Source organism: Rana temporaria, chromosome 13 (genome assembly GCF_905171775.1).
Source record: "Rana temporaria chromosome 13, aRanTem1.1, whole genome shotgun sequence".
Taxonomy (NCBI): Eukaryota; Metazoa; Chordata; class Amphibia; order Anura; family Ranidae; genus Rana; species Rana temporaria.
This window is the reverse complement of record NC_053501.1, coordinates 117,297,039-117,317,014: the sequence shown is the minus strand read 5'-3', so window position 1 is coordinate 117,317,014 and position 19,976 is coordinate 117,297,039. Positions and strand designations below refer to the sequence as shown.

Here is a 19,976-nt window from a genome sequence, read left to right as displayed (position 1 = left end):
CAGGTCTTGTTTTCAGGCTTTCCATTATTTTGCACAGGTGATTCTATCAGTTTCACTGCCTTAGTAATTACCACAGCAGTTTCATCTGAGGGAAATCCTGAAAACATCACCTGTTGGTGCGCCCTGAGGACTGGAGTTGAGAAACACTGGGTTATACAAATAGAAAAAGTGAAGATAAAACAATAGGTTTACTTCCCCCAAGACCTGATCATGGTTTCCAATATTCGAGAACTCCATGAGTAGCTAGGTTACGCTTGACGTGTTTCATAAATCTTTACATCATCAGGAGGAGAAAACCATTTATGGTTACACAACATTTTATTTGTATATCCATAAATGTTTTACTCCTGATGAAGTAAAGATTTACGATTGGCTTCCAACAATATTCAAGAACTCCATGAGTAGCTAGGCTATGCTCACCGTGTTTCGTAAATCTTTCTTCATCAGGAGTAAAAAAACATTTATGGTTATACAAATAGAAAAAGCGTTGATAAAAAAAAATTGGTTTACTGCCAAGATCTTATCATGGTTTCCAACAATATTTGAGAATTCCATGCTCAACGTGTTTCATAAATCTCTACTTTATCAGGAGAAAACCATTTTATGGTTATACAAATAGAAAGTGTTGATAAAACAATAAGATTACTTCCCCCAAGATCTGATCATGGTTTCCAATATTTGAGAACTCCATGAGTAGCTAGGTTACACTTAACGTGTTTCATAAATCTTTACTTCATCATCAGAAGAAAACCATTTATTGTTACACACTTTTTTTTATTATTATTTGTAGAACCATAAATGTTTTTCTCTTGATGAAGTAAAGATTTACGATTGGCTTCCAACAATTTGAGAATTCTATGGTCAACGTGTTTCATAAATCTCTATTTTATCAGGAGAAAACCATTTATGGTTATTCAAATAGAAAGTGTTAATAAAATAGGTTTACTTCCCCCAAGACCTGATCATGGTTTCCAATATTCGAGAACTCCATGAGTAGCTAGGTTACGCTTAACTCGTTTTGTAAATCTTTACTTCATCATCAGGAGAAAACCATTTATGGTTGCACACTTTTTTTTATTATTTGTATAACCATAAATGTTTTTCTCCTGATGAAGTAAAGATTTACGATTGGCTTCCAACAATATTAGAGAACTCCACGAGTAGCTAGGCTATGCTCAACGTGTTTCGTAAATCTACTCTTCATCAGGAGAAAAAAATAATGGTTTTGCAAAAAAGTATAACCATCAAAGTTGTTCGATAATAAAATGATTTGTCTATATGGCGTACGTATTGGGACCCTTCGGCGTAAGACCGCGCTATATCAAGATACCTTCTCAACTCAATATACTCAAGAGCTGCCACTTCGACAAAACAATTCAAAACCAATCGGGTCCTCCCAACTCCAGAGCCCCACCACTCCCCGTTAGCCAATAGGCAATTAGGCATGTCAGCTTCCACATTTCTACCCCCAACAGGTTCCCTTTAATTTATGTACAACACCGCCCCCTACTGTTCAGGAGGCAATACCACCCGGGGGTCTGCAGGGTGGAGTTAACAAGGCAGCGGGTTCAGTCATTGGCCGTTTTCACAGTGAAACCAGAAAACTTCCTTGCACAGAAAGGGAGTGTGTGGTCTTCTCGTCGGCAAAGGAGGAGCTTCGGCCCGCCAGGAGGCGTAGCCAACCAGCTTCCTCGCACGCTCAAGGCTCTGAAACACAAAGGGGACTCCACGAGAAAAAGTCTAAGTCCCCCCGTAAAAAGAGAGAGAAAAATCAGACCTTGAACCCAAGTCCTGCCGTCGTCCAGACAGCTCAGGTTCCCGAGACCGCACGCTTCTTGAAGCCCCCGGGGAAAAGGTGGTCTCAAATCCCTTGGCTTTAACCCATCCACGCCAAGGCAAAGACGCGTCACCCAGCTGGTCTTCACTCAAGTTGCCAGCAACCGGCGGTAGTCAAGCAATTCTCAAAGCTGCGTTGGGTTCTTCTTGGCGAGCGTCGGAGGCCGACTCCGAGACGTTTGGTTCTCTGCTTTCTGTGGCTCCAGTTTGAGGTTCCGGGGCCTTCTCTTTTTAGGGGCCTCTTGCGGTAGGCGCGAGACGGGATTTTCGGCAGCATGGACCTCCTCCTCCTCCTCGGCTTTGCTTGGACCTCCCGTGGCTCCGGGTCCCTTGAGTCTTTTTGGATCCTTTCCAAGGGCGGACGTTACCTTATTGGTGTTGTCCAGAGCGATGGAGGTGTTGAGAAGGGATGACTGGACGACCACGGTGAGCTTCCCCCTCGCGTTGGTGGTCGCGTTGCTATGGGGCTGAGACGGCGGAGGGGTGGGACCGCGCGTCCGCAGCGGCTTCTGGGAACGGGGGTCCTGGCCGATGTCCGCGGTGATGTTGGTGTAGAGGGGCTCCAGGTCTTTAGACAGCAGGGTGTAGGATAGAGAGTTCATACCGTCCTGAGTCCACATTCGTTGGGTGCGGATCAGCAAGTCGAACCTGCGGGGACAAAAAACGGCTTAACGGATCGCACAGAACGCCAAATAGGACTTCAGAAAAGATGGCCGCCTACTGAAGGATAGTTATGGTCCTCCCAGATCGCCAACTGCCCGACACACACATGGGGGGGGGGGGGGGTTACACTTTATCCCCTCCTCCCCAGCACAATAATGGTGTGCGACTGGGGGGGAGAGGACATTAGAGTGTAAGCTCCTCTGTACAGAGACTGATGTGACTGTGGGGGGAGGGGGACATTAGAGTGTAAGCTCCTCTGTACAGAGACTGATGTGATGTGGGGGGAGGGGACATTAGAGTGTAAGCTCCTCTGTACAGAGACTGATGTGACTGTGGGGGGAGGGGACAGAGTGTAAGCTCCTCTGTACAGAGACTGATGTGACTGTGGGGGGGGGGACATTAGAGTGTAAGCTCCTCTGTACAGAGACTGATATGACTGTGGGGAGGAGGGGACATTAGAGTGTAAGCTCCTCTGTACAGAGACTGATGTGATGTGGGGGGAGGGGACAGAGTGTAAGCTCCTCTGTACAGAGACTGATGTGACTGTGGGGGGAGGGGACATTAGAGTGTAAGCTCCTCTGTACAGAGACTGATGTGACTGTGGGGGGAGGGGACATTAGAGTGTAAGCTCCTCTGTACAGAGACTGATGTGACTGTGGGGGGGGGGAGGGGACATTGGAGTGTAAGCTCCTCTGTACAGAGACTGATGTGACTGTGGGGGGAGGGGACATTAGAGTGTAAGCTCCTCTGTACAGAGACTGATGTGACTGTGGGGGGAGGGGACATTAGAGTGTAAGCTCCTCTGTACAGAGACTGATGTGACTGTGGGGGGGAGGGGACATTAGAGTGTAAGCTCCTCTGTATAGTGACTGTGGGGGGAGGGGACATTAGAGTGTAAGCTCCTCTGTACAGAGACTGATGTGATGTGGGGGGGAGGGGACATTAGAGTGTAAGCTCCTCTGTACAGAGACTGATGTGACTGTGGGGGGGGGGAGGGGACATTAGAGTGTAAGCTCCTCTGTACAGAGACTGATGTGACTGTGTGGGGGGGAGGGGACATTAGAGTGTAAGCTCCTCTGTACAGAGACTGATGTGACTGTGGGGGGGGGAGGGGACATTAGAGTGTAAGCTCCTCTGTACAGAGACTGATGTGACTGTGGGGGGGGGGACATTAGAGTGTAAGCTCCTCTGTACAGAGACTGATGTGACTGTGGGGGGAGGGGACATTAGAGTGTAAACTCCTCTGTACAGAGACTGATGTGATGTGTGGGGGGGAGGGGACATTAGAGTGTAAGCTCCTCTGTACAGAGACTGATGTGATGTGTGGGGGGGAGGGGACATTAGAGTGTAAGCTCCTCTGTACAGAGACTGATGTGACTGTGGGGGGGGGAGGGGACATTAGAGTGTAAGCTCCTCTGTACAGAGACTGATGTGACTGTGGGGGGGAGGGGACATTAGAGTGTAAGCTCCTCTGTACAGAGACTGATGTGACTGTGGGGGGAGGGGACATTAGAGTGTAAGCTCCTCTGTACAGAGACTGATGTGACTGTGGGGGAGGGGACATTAGAGTGTAAGCTCCTCTGTACAGAGACTGATGTGACTGTGGGGGGGAGGGGACATTAGAGTGTAAGCTCCTCTGTACAGAGACTGATGTGGGGGGAGGATTAATTTGAGACACTGTAGTTCCCTCCTACGTCCTGCAGGTGTCGCTGTTGTACAGTAACACCGGCTCCACCGGACATCCTTCTAAAATGTATGAAGAAATATTCGGTTTTCTCTCATTTAGAGAGACTTTATGTTTTCCTGGTAGGACAGATTACCCAGAATCCTCCACTCTCCCGCTGAACCAGATCCGCAACCTTCCCATCCCATAATCCTCTCTGGGCCGGTCACCAGAATTGGATTTTGTAGTCATTTATAATTATATGCTTTATCATGTGGTGACAATCACAAATATGTTTTGTTTTATTTATATACCTTCTATAAAAATATAAAAACACACTGGAGTTCCGGGAATACTCCTAGAACCTCGGCATGCAAAATATGTTTGTTTTATTAATATACAGATATAAAAAAAATACACATTAATGATTGTCATCGTATTATAAAAAAGGAGAAACTATTTTTTTTTTTTTAAATAATATATACATTTCATACAATAATAAAATGTATGATTATTATATGAAATTATATATTATACATCTTATATATTATACATTTTATTATATATTATACATTTTATTATTGTATGAAATTATAACTTTTTTTATATTATACATTTTATTATTATATGAAATTTAAATATTACATTTTTTTTTATAATAAAATCTATAATATTAAAAAAAAAATGTATAATATATAATTTTATACAATAATAAAATGTAGAATATAAAAAATGTATAATTTCATACAATAATAAAATGTAAAATATAAAAAAAAATGTATAATATATCATTTCATATAATAAAATATATATTATACATTATTATTGGATGAAATTATAATTTTTTTATATTTATACATTTTATTATTATATGAAATTATATATTATACATTTTTTATATTCTACATTTTATTATTGTATGAAATTATATATTATACCTTTTTTATATTTTACATTATTGTATGAAATTATATATTATACATTTTATTGTATGAAATTATATATTATACATTTTTTTATATTTTACATTTTATTATTGTATGAAATTATATATTATACATTTTTTTATATTTTACATTATTGTATGAAATTATATATTATACATTTTATTATATGAAATGATAAAATGTATAATATATAATTTCATACAATAATGTAAAATATAAAAAAAATTTATAATATATAATTTCATACAATAATAAAATGTAAAATATAAAAAAAAAATGTATGAAATTATATATTATACCTTTTTTTATATTATATATTTTATTGTATGAAATTATATATTATACCTTTTTTTTATATTATAAAAAAAAGGTATAATATATAATTTCATACAATAAAATGTATAATATAAAAAAAAGGTATAATATATAATTTCATACAATAAAATGTATAATATACATTTTATTGTATGAAATTATATATTATACATTTTTTTATATTTTACATTTTATTATTGTATGAAATTATATATTATACATTTTATTATATGAAATTATAAATGTTTTATATTTATACAATTTCATATAATAAAATGTATAATATAAAAAATGTATAATATATAATTTCATACAATAATAAAATGTAAAATATATAAATTTCATACAATAATAAAATGTATAATATAAAAAATGTATAATATATCATTTCATACAATAATAAAATGTAAAATATATAAATTTCATACAATAATAAAATGTATAATATAAAAAATGTATAATATATCATTTCATACAATAATAAAATGTAAAAAAAAGTGTATAATATATAATTTCATACAATAATAAAATGTAAAAAAAATGTATAATATATCATTTCATACAATAATAAAATGTAAAAAAAATGTATAATATATCATTTCATACAATAATAAAATGTATAATATATCATTTCATACAATAAAATGTATAATATAAAAAAAAAAAAGGTAGAATATATAATTTCATATAATGAAAAAAAATATTAAACATTTTTTTTTATTATTACATGATCCCTGAAACCATTTCTCTTCAGAGAAACCTATTCTGCATCCACCGAACAACTGTACTTTTTTTTTTTTCCCCATCAGCCCATCCCCCACACTTATTACCTTTTGTATCATTTGACCCTCCCTCTTAGATTGTAAGCTCTAATGATCAGGGCCCTCCGATTCCTCCTGTATTAAATTGTATTGGAACCGTACTTTCTGCCCCAACATTGTAAAGCGCTGCGCAAACTGTTGGCGCCGTATAAATCCTGTGTAGTGGTAGTAATAATAATAATAATAATAATAATAAATAGAATTTATTTATTATACAATTTTTTCGATGATTATTATTTAAAAAAAAATAATAAAATATATATATATATATATATATTTTTTTTTTTAAATAATAAACTATATCTTAATAGATAAAAGTGTAATATATATATATATGTATATATATATATATATATATATATATATATATATATATACACACACATACATATACACACACACACACACACACTATATAGTTTATTATTATTAAAAATATATATATATAATTTTGTTTTAACAATGATATATACATCTTTATTGATCAATATATAATTTTAAATAATTTATTATATATTTATCATCTAAAACATTGTATAATAAATACATTCTATTTATTATTATTACTACCACTACACATATATAGATAACATTATATACTGACCAATAAAAATGATAAATAAACAATAAACAATATTTTATCATCTAAAAAAATTATATAAAAATAAAAAAATATTTATTACTACTACACAGGATTTAGATTGCGCTAACAGTTTGCGTAGCAACTTTACAATGTAGAGGGGGGGGGGGGCATACAGAAGGAATAGGAGGGCCCTGCTGATGGAGCTTACAATCTAAAAGGGAGGGGGGAGGTGGTACAAAAAGGGTAATAGCTGTGAGGGAACTCGGGTACAGTTCTTAGGTGGAGGTGGGATAGGCTTCCCTGAATAAGTGAGTTTTCAGGGATCGCCTAAAGGGGGACAGGGTAGGGACTGACCTGGGGCAGGGAGTTCCAGGGGATGGAAGAGGCTCTAGAAAAGTCCTGGGAGGAGAGTGTAGGGGCTGACCTGGGGCAGGGAGTTCCAGAGGATGGGAGAGGCTCTGGAGGAGAGTGTACGGGCTGACCTGGGGCAGGGAGTTCCAGAGGATGGGAGAGGCTCTGGAGAAGTCCTGGAGGAGAGTGTAGGGGCTGACCTGGGGCAGGGAGTTCCAGGGGATGGAAGAGGCTATGGAGAAATGCTGGAGGAGAGTGTAGGGGCTGACCTGGGGCAGGGAGTTCCAGGGGATAGAAGAGGCTCTGGAGAAGTCCTGGAGGAGAGTGTAGGGGCTGACCTGGGGCAGGGAGTTCCAGGGGATAGAAGAGGCTCTGGAGAAGTCCTGGAGGAGAGTGTATGGGCTGACCTGGGGCAGGGAAGTTCCAGGGGGATGGAAGAGGCTCTGGAGAAGTCCTGGAGGAGAGTGTATGGGCTGACCTGGGGCTGGGAGTTCCGGAGGATAGAAGAGGCTCTGGAGGAGAGGGTAGTGGCTGACCTGGGGCTGGGAGTTCCAGGGGATAGAAGAGGCTCTGGAGGAGAGGGTAGTGGCTGACCTGGGGCTGGGAGTTCCGGAGGATAGAAGAGGTTCTGGAGAAGTCCTGGAGGAGAGGGTAGTGGCTGACCTGGGGCAGGAAGTTCCAGGGGATGGAAGAGGCTCTGGAGGAGCGTGTAGGGGCTGACCTGGGGCAGGGAGTTCCAGGGGATGGAAGAGGCTCTGGAGGAGCGTGTAGGGGCTGACCTGGGGCAGGGAGTTCCAGGGGATGGAAGAGGCTCTGGAGAAGAGCATGGGAGGAGAGGGTAGTGGCTGACCTGGGGAAGGAAGTTCCAGGGGATGGAAGAGGCTCTGGAGAAGTCCTGGAGGAGAGGGTAGGGGCTGACTTTGGGCAGGGAGTTCCAGAGGATGGAAGAGGCTCTGGAGAAGAGCATTGGAGGAGGTAACAAGGGCGCTATAGAGCAGGAGGTCCTGGGAGAAGAGGACAATTTGGGTGATCTCTGCAGAGGCGGTTGGTGATGTAGCGGGGGGGGGGGGGGGATGTTGTGGTTGGTATTTTATACGGTGGGGTAGGAGAAGCCAGTGAAGGGATTGGCAGAGAGGAGCAGCGATCACGGATTGGTTAGTGAGGTGTATGAGTCTAGCAGCAGCATTCATAATAGACTGAAGGGGGAGGAGCCTATGGAAAGGTCAGCCCCTGAGGAAGAAGTTGCAGTAGGCGAGGTGGGAAATAACCACAGGAGTGAAGAAGTTGTTTTGTGGTGTCGTTGGTCAGGGAGGGGCGAATTCTGGAAATGTTGGATAAATAAAAACGCATCCAATTCGCATATAATGTGAACCGAGCCTCATATAAATTAAATTGTGACGCCCCTCCCCCTCATCCTTACCTGTGCGGGTTTTCTTCGTTGCCTCGGTCTCCCTTGTGCTTCACCATCTTGTAATGTCCGACCGATACCGGCGGGCGACTAATCTTCATCCCGGCCAGCCGCACCCTGGAGAGACACGCGGGGTTAATGGCGGCAATACAAACGCCTGGGAGGTCAGGGAACTTCATACGAGATAACAACGCAGGTTATATATAGAGCTGTACTCTTCCATTGTGCAATAGAGATACCGATGTGCCATCAATACTGGGGGGGGGGGGGGGACAGAAGTGACAGTTATCACCCGAGAACCACAAACTGTCTGTTAGGAGTTCAGAATCCCTTGAATCCAAAATTGTATACTCTGCCCTACACAAAAACACCCGACTATAAAAAGATATAAAAATAAATAAAACAATATATTATTAATTTATTTTCATTTTATTTTTATTATAATTAAACATATAAAAAAAGATAAAATGAAGAAGAATAATAATAATAAAAAAAAATATTATTCTTCTTCATTTTATATTTTTAATTATAATAAAATGAAAATAAAATAATAATATTTTTATTTTCATTTTATTATAATTAAAAATGAAGAAGAATAATAATAATAATAATTTTTTTTTCAATTATTATTCTTCTTCTTCATGTTAAACATATAAAAAAAAAGATAACATGAAGAAGAATAATAATTAAAAAAAAATTATTATTCTTCTTCTTCATTATAATAAAATGAAAATAAAATATTATTATTTTATTTTCATTTTATTATAATTAAAAATATAAAATGAAGAAGAATAATATATTTTTTAATTCTTCTTCTTCATTTTATCTTTTTTTATATGTTTAATTATAATAAAAATAAAATGAAAATAAATTAATAAGAATAACAACAACACATTTTTTTATTTTATTTATTTTTATATCTTTTTATAGTCAGGTGTTTTTGTGTAGGGCAGAGTATACAATTTTGGATTCAATTTTATACTATGCCCTACACAAAAATATAAATTCCCTATAAAAAGATATAAAAAATGTATTATTATTATTAATATTTTTTTTTTTTTTATATCTTTGTATAGGGAATTTATATTTTTGTGTAGGGAATAGTATAAAATTGCATCCAAATGTTATACTCTGCCCTACACACAAACATATGTAACATATGTTTGTGTGTAGGGCAGAGGATTACATTTTATACTATGCCCTACACAAGAATATCTGACTATAAAAAGATATAACACACATTTAAAAAAAAAATTATTATTCTTTTTTTTTTTTATAATTTAATAAAAATAAAATTATAAACAAATGAAGAATAATATTTTTTTTTTATAGTGAGATATTTTTGTGTAGGGCAGAGTATAACATTTTATGTTTGCCCTACACAAAAATATCTGACTATAAAAAGATATAAAACATTTTTTGTTAAATTATTATTCATTTTTTTTTTTTATAAATTTAATAAAAATGCAATTATAAACAAATGAAGAATAATAATTATAAAAAATAAATAAAAAATAAAATTAATAATAATGGGGGTGGTACCTACCACCCCCCTGCTGATTTTGTATGTTTGTCAGTGGGGCAAATGTACAAAATCAGCAGGGGATCAAATACTGTACATCCTACCTAGGACCGCCCACTCCCCCAGACTACCTAGTCTGGGGGAGAGTTGCACACCACCGACACACCCTGTGCACAGGCCACACACCCCCGGCACACCCTGTGCACAGGCCACACACCCCCGGCACACCCTGTGCACAGGCCACACACCCCCGGCACACCCTGTGCACAGGCCACACACCCCCGGCACACCCTGTGCACAGGCCACACACCCCCGGCACACCCTGTGCACAGGCCACACCCCCGGCACACCCTGTGCACAGGCCACACACCCCCGGCACACCCTGTGCACAGGCCTATGATGACATTACATGTTATAAAATAAGGGGAAAAGAAAAGGGAACAAATGATAGGCAGAATGAGACCCCGACCCCAGTCCGGACTATAAATCTGAAGCCCCTCGGTAAGTCGGTCACCTACCTGCTCTGGTCACCTGCTTAGAGGAAAGACAGTGAGAAAAGCGCACAGCGTTAGAGACATAATGGCAGCCAGAGGGACGGACATGCAGATCCCGGAGTGACAACATGCGAGAGCGTGGAGAGAAAGAGAGAGAGAGATGAGACGGAACACACACATAACCAACATCCGCCCTCCTGCACCACCCCCGCCTGAAATAAGAACTGCCTGGGCTACCCTGCAGCCAGCCAATCAATCAAGAGACAGGGACTGAACTCCGATTGGCAGTTGTGTGTGGGGGGGGGGGGACACGGGCAGTTCGTAGCGCAGACGTGGATACAGGAGACCCGGGATGACGGCAGGAAATAAATCAAATGCAAAACAAAATTAAAAATGGTTACACAATGAGAGAAAGAGTTCAGGAAGAAGCAAATACCGCAACAGGATGTGTTAAAAAAAAAAAAAAAACTCATAATGGGCACAGTGGGTGTACAGACCCGGGAACTCAGCACAGGGATGGTGGGAACCCCTCATAATGGGCACAGCGGGTGTACAGACCCGGGAACTCAGTACAGGGATGGTGGGAACCCCTCATAATGAGCACAGCGGGTGTACAGACCCGGGAACTCAGCACAGGGATGGTGGGAACCCCTCATAATGGGCACAGCGGGTGTACAGACCCGGGAACTCAGCACAGGGATGGTGGGAACCCCTCATAATGGGCACAGCGGGGGTACAGACCCGGGAACTCAGCACAGGGATGGTGGGAACCCCTCATAATGGGCACAGCGGGTGTACAGACCCGGGAACTCAGCACAGGGATGGTGGGAACCCCTCATAATGGGCACAGCGGGTGTACAGACCCGGGAACTCAGCACAGGGATGATGGGAACCCTTCATAATGGGCACAGACCCGGGAACCCCTCATAATGGGCACAGACCCGGGAACTTGGCACAGGGATGGTGGGAACCCCTCATAATGGGCACAGACCCAGGAACTTGGCACAGGGATGGTGGGAACCCCTCATAATGGGGCACAGCAGGTGTACAGACCCGGGAACTCAGCATAGGGATGGTGGGAACCCCTCATAATGGGGCACAGCGGGGGTACAGACCCAGAAAACGGATGAACATGGGATGTAAAAGGTCTGGACAATGGGGGGGGGGATAAGTAAAGAGGACCTGTGTCTTTCTCTTACCTTGTGGCAATGTCATCGTCTTCTCCTCCCCACCCCCAATATTCATTGGGAAATCCATTCATCTTCATGTATTGTTCTGGGGTGAGAGCGGAGACCCCCCCGAAATACTGCGGGTATGGGAGGCTGCGGAGGGAGAGAAGAATGAACAGAAGAATCCAGGCGGGGGAAGCGATGGATGAGCAGATGGTGAGAAGGAAGAATGAAGGAAGAGATGAGGGAGATGACAGATGGAGGAAGAGGGACAGAAGGAGCGGGGGTGGGGAGCGGAGGAGACACCCAGAAATCAGACCTGTAGCGGAACTTGTTCATGGCCACCGAGGCGTGTTTGGGGTTCCAGGGGTCACACACGTACAGGTTGTGGTCGTTCTCAGGAATGAGGTCCACGTCATGGAGGAAAAGGCAATCCCAGTCCTCGTCCCGCATCGCCTCCCTCACACCGACGTTCAACAGCTTCGCCCGGTTAAAGGTGGCGTTCCCGGCCTAAGAGACATGGAGAGCAATGAGGAAGAGGGGAGAGAAAGCTAAAGAGATGCGAGGAAAGAGAACAAGAGAGCGCGAGAGAGAGAGAGAACAAGAGAGCGCGAGAGAGAGAGAGAACAAGAGAGCGCGAGAGAGAGAGAGAACAAGAGAGCGCGAGAGAGAGAGAGAACAAGAGAGCGCGAGAGAGAGAGAGCGCGAGAGAGAGAGAGAACAAGAGAGCGCGAGAGAGAGAGAACAAGAGAGCGCGAGAGAGAACAAGAGAGCGCGAGAGAGAACAAGAGAGCGCGAGAGAGAACAAGAGAGCGCGAGAGAGAACAAGAGAGCGCGAGAGAGAACAAGAGAGGGCGAAAGAGAACAAGAGAGGGCGAAAGAGAACAAGAGAGGGCGAAAGAGAACAAGAGAGCGCGAGAGAGAGAGAACAAGAGAGCGCGAGAGAGAGAACAAGAGAGCGCGAGAGAGAACAAGAGAGCGCACACGAGCGTGTACGAGAGAGAAGCGCGAGAGAGAACAAGAGAGCGCACACGAGCGTGTACGAGAGAGAAGCGCGAGCAGGCAAGGAGGGAGGGAAAAGAGAGCATGAACGGGCAAGGAGGGAGGGAAAAGAGAACGAGAGGGCAAGGAGGGAGGGAAAAGAGCATGAACAGGCAAGGAGGGAGGGAAAAGAGCATGAACAGGCAAGGAGGGAGGGAAAAGAGCAAACGAGCAAGGAGGGGGCGAAAAGAGAACGAGAGGGCAAGGAGGGGGCGAAAAGAGAACGAGAGGGCAAGGAGGGGGCGAAAAGAGTGAGAGCGGGCAAGGAGGAAAAAGAGCGAACGAGCAAGGAGGGGGCGAAAAGAGAACGAGAGGGCAAGGAGGGGGCGAAAAGAGAACGAGAGGGCAAGGAGGGAGGGGAGAGAACGAGAGGGCAAGGAGGGAGGAAAACGAGAAGGCAAGGAGGGAGGAAAACGAAAACGAGAACGAGAGGGCAAGGTGGGAGGAGAACGAGAGGGCAAGGAGGGAGGAAAACGAGAACGAGAGGGCAAGGAGGGAGGAAAACGAGAACGAGAGAGGAAAAAAAGCGAGCGGGCAAGGAGGAAAAAGAGCGAATGGGAAAGGAGGGAGAAAGAGAAAATGGTGGTTGGAGGGATAGTGAGGGTGAAAACAAGGAAAAAGAGAGAGAGGGTGCAGGTAGACAGGAGGGAACAGAGGAGGGATGGAGAAATATGGGCCACGAGGCTGTACACATTGGTGGCGTCACCTGGTGGGTGAGGGGTAGGAGCTGGGCCTATACAAAAATGGTGGAAAAGAGAGGGGCAATTATTGGGCCATGGGGTCGTCCACATGGTGGAGGGGAGAGGGGGCAATAATTGGACCATGGGGTCCTCCACATGGTGGAGGGGAGAGGAGGCAATAATTGGACCATGGGGCTGTCCACATGGTGGAGGGGAGAGGGTGTAATAATTGGACCATGGGGCTGTCCACATGGTGGAGGGGAGGGGGCAATAGTTGGACCATGAGGTTGTCCACATGGTGGAGGGGAGAGGGGGCAATAACTGGACCATGGGGCTGTCCACATGGTGGAGGGGAGAGGGAGCAATAACTGGACCATGGGGCTGTCCACATGGTGGAGGGGAGAGGGGGTAATAATTGGACCATGGGGCTGTCCACATGGTGGAGGGGAGAGGGGGTGACAATTGGACCATGGGGTTGTTCACATGGTGGAGGGGAGAGGGGGCAATAGTTGGACCATGGGGCTGTCCACATGGTGGAGGGGAGAGGGGGCGACAATAGGACCATGGGGCTGTCCACATGGTGGAGGGGAGAGGGGGTAATAACTGGCCCATGAGGTTGTCCACATGGTGGAGGGGAGAGGGGGCAATAACTGGACATTGGGGCTGTCCACATGGTGGAGGGGAGAGGGGGGGTAATAATTGGACCATGGGGCTGTCCACATGGTGGAAGGGAGAGGGGGCAATAATTGGACCATGGGGCTGTCCACATGGTGGAGGGGAGAGGGGGCAATAATTGGACCATGGGGCTATCCACATGGTGGAGGGGAGAGGGGGTAATAACTGGCCCATGAGGTTGTCCACATGGTGGAGGGGAGAGGGGGCAATAACTGGACATTGGGGCTGTCCACATGGTGGAGGGGAGAGGGGGCAATAATTGGACCATGGGGCTGTCCACATGGTGGAGGGAAGAGGGGGCAATAACTGGACCATGGGGCTGTCCACATGGTGGAGGGGAGAGGGGGCAATAACTGGACATTGGGGCTGTCCACATGGTGGAGGGGAGAGGGGGGGTAATAATTGGACCATGGGGCTGTCCACATGGTGGAAGGGAGAGGGGGCAATAATTGGACCATGGGGCTGTCCACATGGTGGAGGGGAGAGGGGGGCAATAATTGGACCATGGGGCTATCCACATGGTGGAGGGGAGAGGGGGTAATAACTGGCCCATGAGGTTGTCCACATGGTGGAGGGGAGAGGGGGCAATAACTGGACATTGGGGCTGTCCACATGGTGGAGGGGAGAGGGGGCAATAATTGGACCATGGGGCTGTCCACATGGTGGAGGGGAGAGGGGGCAATAGTTGGACCATGGGGCTGTCCACATGGTGGAGGGGAGAGGGGGCAATAGTTGGACCATGGGGCTGTCCACATGGTGGAGTCACCTGGTGGATGATGTAGATCCCGTAGTGCAGTTGCTGTCTCTGCAGGAAGGGGTGCAGGAAGTAGAGTAGGTGTCTCAGGTGGGTCTCTCGGTTCCTGTGCGGGATGATGACGGCGGTGCGATGGCGGGACACACAGTTGGGCGGTCGGTAGATACCTCCCGGTACCACCAGATGGTTCTTCTCTTGGATCCGCTTGAAGGTCGGCACCTGGCTGAACTTCACCGATATCGGACCCACTGCAGGGAAAGAGAGGAGCCGTTAGTAACCGGAAACATTCTCTTCTCAACATAAGACCAGCAAGATGACCCCATCAAGTCTTCTGCTTGTCCTCCAATTGTCCAATCACAGTCTGGGGGGCGGGGCTGTGTTACCTAACTGCAGCAGAGAAAAGTCAGGTCACCGAGCCGACTGGACGGTAATGATTATTTGGAGGTTGTATTGGAATGGCGCGCACACACCCCCCCAAGATCTGAAAGCGGTGGCGGCGGGCGAAACATGTTGGGGAAAACGTACCCAGGTACGGGGATTTCTCCGGGCACCACGGCAGCAGTCCACCCTCCATTGTCCCAGGACGGAGCGTGGCTTGAATTCGGGTGAGGTTGGTGTAGACGTCGTGGGTACGGCTGTAGTCGAAGGTCGGCTCCTGCGATCGTCCGAAGATGGAGGCGAGGCTGCGCAGGCCGCCGAACGAGAAGTACATCATGAAGGCAAGCTGGAAGCCAATCAGCATGGCCAGGGTGCAAGGCCTCTCCAGAACCCGGCGGATCATCTTCACCTGTGCGGGGGACAGACAAGTAAAAGGGATGAACCAGTTGTATTTTCCCCCCAAATGTCAATTTTTCTCTATTGGCTAATAAATAAAAAAACATATCACCCGTTTCATCATTTGTTGCTCAATATTTCAGCCTTTTCATTTCTTTTATTATTTTTTTATATTTTTTTAAGGGTTAGGGGGTTAAAAAGGTAACAGGTAGGGTTTATTTTATTTATTGTGTTAGGTTAGACGCTAGGATTAGGGTTAATATTAGGAGAGAGAGCACAAGAGCGTAAAAGAGAACGAGAGCGAGAACGAGAAAGTGAAAGAGAACAAGAGCGTGAACGAGAGCACAAGCGAGAACAAGAGAGAGCGCAAAAGAGAACAAGCGAGAGCGCAAAAGAGAGCGAGAGCGCGAAAGAGAACAAGAGAGAGCGCGAAAGAGAACAAGAGAGAGCGCGAAAGAGAACAAGAGAGAGCGCGAAAGAGAACAAGAGAGAGCGCGAAAGAGAACAAGAGAGCGCGCAAAAGAGAACAAGAGAGCGCGCAAAAGAGAACAAGAGAGCGCAAAAGAGAACAAGAGAGCGCAAATGAGAACAAGAGAGCGCGAAAAAGAGAGAGCGCGAACAAGAGAGAGCGCGAACAAGAGAGAGCGAGAACAAGAGAGAGCGAGAACACAGAGAAGACAGACATACAAGCCCAGGGAGAGGAGACTGTGCCAGCAATGTAACCAGGGGGTCCCTGAGGATGAGGAACACTTCCTGTTACATTGCCCCAAGTACTCATCAGTGAGGGACACTCACTTCCAGAGACTCTCCGCTCTCATCCCGGACCTCAACTCTACAGAAGAGAAGAGGAAACTCCAAATTCTACTGGGAGAAGAGGAGCCAATGGTGAAGATAGCCGCCCAATATGTGACAGTGTGTCACAGACTGAGAGGGACATGAGAAACCTGAGGACTTTCACAGACTTATGTCCATTCCCCTTTATATTACCCCCCTTCCCCTTTATATTACCCCCTCCCCCTTTTCCTTGCTTTGGCAATGCTAACATGTATTTGGTCCTGCCAATAAAGCTTATTTGAATTGAATTGAATTGAATTGAATTGAACAAGAGAGAGCGAGAACAAGAGAGAGCGAGAACAAGAGAGAGCGCGAAAGAGAACACAAGAGAGCGCGAAAGAGAACAAGAGAGACCGCGAACGAGAACAAGAGAAACCGCGAACGAGAACAAGAGAGAGCGCAGAAGCGCGCAAGAGAGAGCGAGAGAGAGAGCAAATGAAACAGACAGCGGGAAAGCGAGAGAAAGAGTGAGAATGAGAGAGAGAGAAAGAGACAGTGAAAGAGAAGGAACGAGAGAGTGAGAGAGCAAGCCCGAGGGTAAGAACGAGAGAGCAAAAGAGAACACAAGCGATTGAGAGAGAGCGCGCGCAAGATCAAAACGAGAGAGAGCTCGAGAGAGCGCGCAAGAGAAGGAGAGAGAGCGCAAGAGGAGAGAGAGAGAGAGAGAGAGAGAGAGACAGAGAGAGAAGGAGAGAGACGGAGAGAAGGAGAGAGACAGCACAACGAAAGAGAGAGCACAAGAGAACGAGAGAGAGAGAGAGAGCACAAGAGAACGAGAGAGAGCACGAGAGAGAGCACAAGAGAACAAGAGAGAGCACAAGAGAACGAGAGAGAGAGAGAGAGCACAAGAGAACGAGAGAGAGAGCACAAGAGAACGAGAGAGAGAGCACAAGAGAACGAGAGAGAGCACAAGAGAACAAGAGAGAGCACAAGAGAACAAGAGAGAGAGCACAAGAGAACAAGAGAGAGAGCACAAGAGAACAAGAGAGAGAGCACAAGAGAACGAGAGAGAGAGCACAAGAGAACGAGAGAGAGAACGAGAGAGAGCACGAGAGAGAGCACAAGAGAACGAGAGAGAGACAGAGCACAAGAGAACAAGAGAAAAAAAAGAAAAAGAAAAAGAAAAAAGAAAGACATAATAGAATTTGATTGGACTGTCTCGGTGACAACACTCGGCTCTCTGTCTCCAGGGTTGTGAAATGAATTCATATCTTAGGACACAGAAACCACTTTTTATGACACAATACCCCTAGGTGAGCAGAGCATATAAAAAAAAAAAAAAAAAAAAAAAATGTACAAAAAAAAAAAGTTAAAAATAATAAAAAGAAGGTAAAAAAAAAAAAAAAAAAAAAAAAAAGGGAAGAACATGCAGAAATGTAGCTTTTTACTATGAGAATGAAAGGATAGAGAAAAAGCAAACAGACGTTACCATGTCGGGCGGTGTGGTTTCTCCTGCTGGGGGGGGGGGGCAGGTCGGTATTTCCAGCTCACCACCTTTCTCATACAATGAATGCCGGTGATACTTCACACAGCTCAATGTATAGAGATATGGCTGTGGGCTGGACTCTAATCCCCAGCCAATCACCTCTGGAGGTGTCACCTCACCTGCTTGGGGGAGGGGCTTTGACCTCCTGAAGTATATGGACCAGCCGGTGTTAAGGCAGGCGTCCCAATACTTTTGGTAATATAGTGTTATGTAAAGCGCCGTGTAAATTGACGGGCTATACAAGTACCTGAAGCCTTTACAAGCACTCAAAGCCCGGACTGGTCCCATTTATGAGGGGCTATTAGAGGGGGTCGGAGAGGTGGATTGCGTGTTTCTCCGGGTTTATGGCGTCCAAATAAAAGGGTTATGGGTTTGCCGAGCTTTGTTTCCATGTTAGTTAATTTGGTTTAGAGTTTCTACTGCGTCCATCAACGTGCCGATAAAGGAGGTTCACAATGGAGAAGTGGTGGTTATAGAGACTTCCTGAGATTACGGGACTCGCTGATGTTGCGTCTTCCATAGTTACGAGACATCATGGCTGAGACTTAGGCTTATGGTGCAGGATAAGGTCCAGTCATCTCAGAATATGGTATAAAAAGTTTAACTTAAAGACAGAATAAAAAAAAATTGGATACAGCACTGTAGAACGGAGTTCCCAACACGTTTCGCCCATATTTCAGGCTTCTTCAGGGGGTGCCGTCCTATTAGAGGTACGAGCCTTCCAGTCTCTTGGAGTATGGTGTATTTATGATCGAATCGCTATCAAAAGATAGTCAAAAGAGACCAAGAGTTATAGGTGACCATAAAACAAGGTACCCAGGGACGCAAGCCATCAGGGCTTCTTCAGGGGGTGCTGTCCTATTAGAGGTACGAGCCTTCCAGGTCTCTTGGTGTATTATGATCAAATCACTATCAAAAGATAGTCAAAGAGACCAAGAGTTATAGGTGACCATAGGGAGCATTCAAGGACCAAAAAACAAAAAGGTACCCAGGGACGTAAGCCATCAGGGCTTCTTCAGGGGGTGCCATCCTATTAGAGGTACGAGCCTTCCAGGTCTCTTGTAGTACGGTGTATTATGACTGAATCACTAGTTTGGTCTCTTTGACGCAGGCAGACATGTTTTGACCTAACTAGTGATTCAGTCATAATACACCATACTCCCAAGAGACCTGGAAGGCTTGTACCTCTAATAGGACGGCACCCCCTGAAGAAGCCCTGATGGCTTGCGTCCCTGGGTACCTTTTTGGTCCTTGAATGCTCCCTATGGTCACCTATAACTCTTGGTCTCTTTGACCTAACTGTGATTCAGTCATAATACACCATACTCCCAAGAGACTGGAAGGCCCGTACCTCTAATAGGACGGCACCCCCTGAAGAAGCCTGAAATATGGGCGAAACATGTTGGGAACTCCATTCTACAATGCAGTATCCATGAAATTGTATTGAAAACGTACTCACCTATAACTCTTTGGTCTCTTTGACGCAGGCAGACATGTTTTGACCTAAGAGTTATAGGGGAGTACGTTTTCAATACAATTTCATGGATACTGCATTGTAGAATGGAGTTCCCAACATGTTTCAGGCTTTTTCAGGGAGTGCCGTCCTATTAGAGGTACGAGCCTTCCAGGTCTCTTGGAGTATGGTGTAATATGATCGAATCACTAGTTGGGTCAAAAGATGTCTGCCTGCGTCAAAGAGACCAAGAGCTATAGGTGACCATAGGGAGCATTCAAGGACCAAAAAACAAGGTACCCAAAGACGTAAGCCATCAGGGCTTCTTCAGGGGGTGCTGTCCTATTTGAGGTACGAGCCTTCCAGGTCTCTTGGAGTATTATGATCGAATCACTAGTTGGGTCAAAAGATGTCTGCCTGCGTCAAACAGACCAATAGCTACAGGCGAGTAAGTTTTCAATACAATTTCATGGATACTGCACTGTAGAATGGAGTTCCCAACATGTT

At 44.6% G+C, this 19,976-nt stretch overlaps 1 protein-coding gene across 1 annotated transcript in view; it reads right to left on the bottom strand.

Moving 5' to 3' along the window:
* Positions 1 to 952: 952 nt before the first annotated feature.
* The window catches only part of B4GALT3 (beta-1,4-galactosyltransferase 3), a 38,994-nt gene continuing 19,970 nt past the window's right edge, over positions 953 to 19,976 (bottom strand). Inside the window, exons 2-7 of the mRNA XM_040333472.1 lie at positions 15,448 to 15,709; positions 14,935 to 15,170; positions 12,092 to 12,282; positions 11,803 to 11,925; positions 8,600 to 8,704; positions 953 to 2,484 (exon numbers count right to left, since the gene is read on the bottom strand). Coding sequence (XP_040189406.1) covers positions 1,962 to 2,484; positions 8,600 to 8,704; positions 11,803 to 11,925; positions 12,092 to 12,282; positions 14,935 to 15,170; positions 15,448 to 15,703 — 1,434 coding nt within the window. The 5' untranslated portion in view covers positions 15,704 to 15,709 and the 3' untranslated portion in view covers positions 953 to 1,961. The remainder of the gene's footprint in view (positions 2,485 to 8,599; positions 8,705 to 11,802; positions 11,926 to 12,091; positions 12,283 to 14,934; positions 15,171 to 15,447; positions 15,710 to 19,976) is intronic.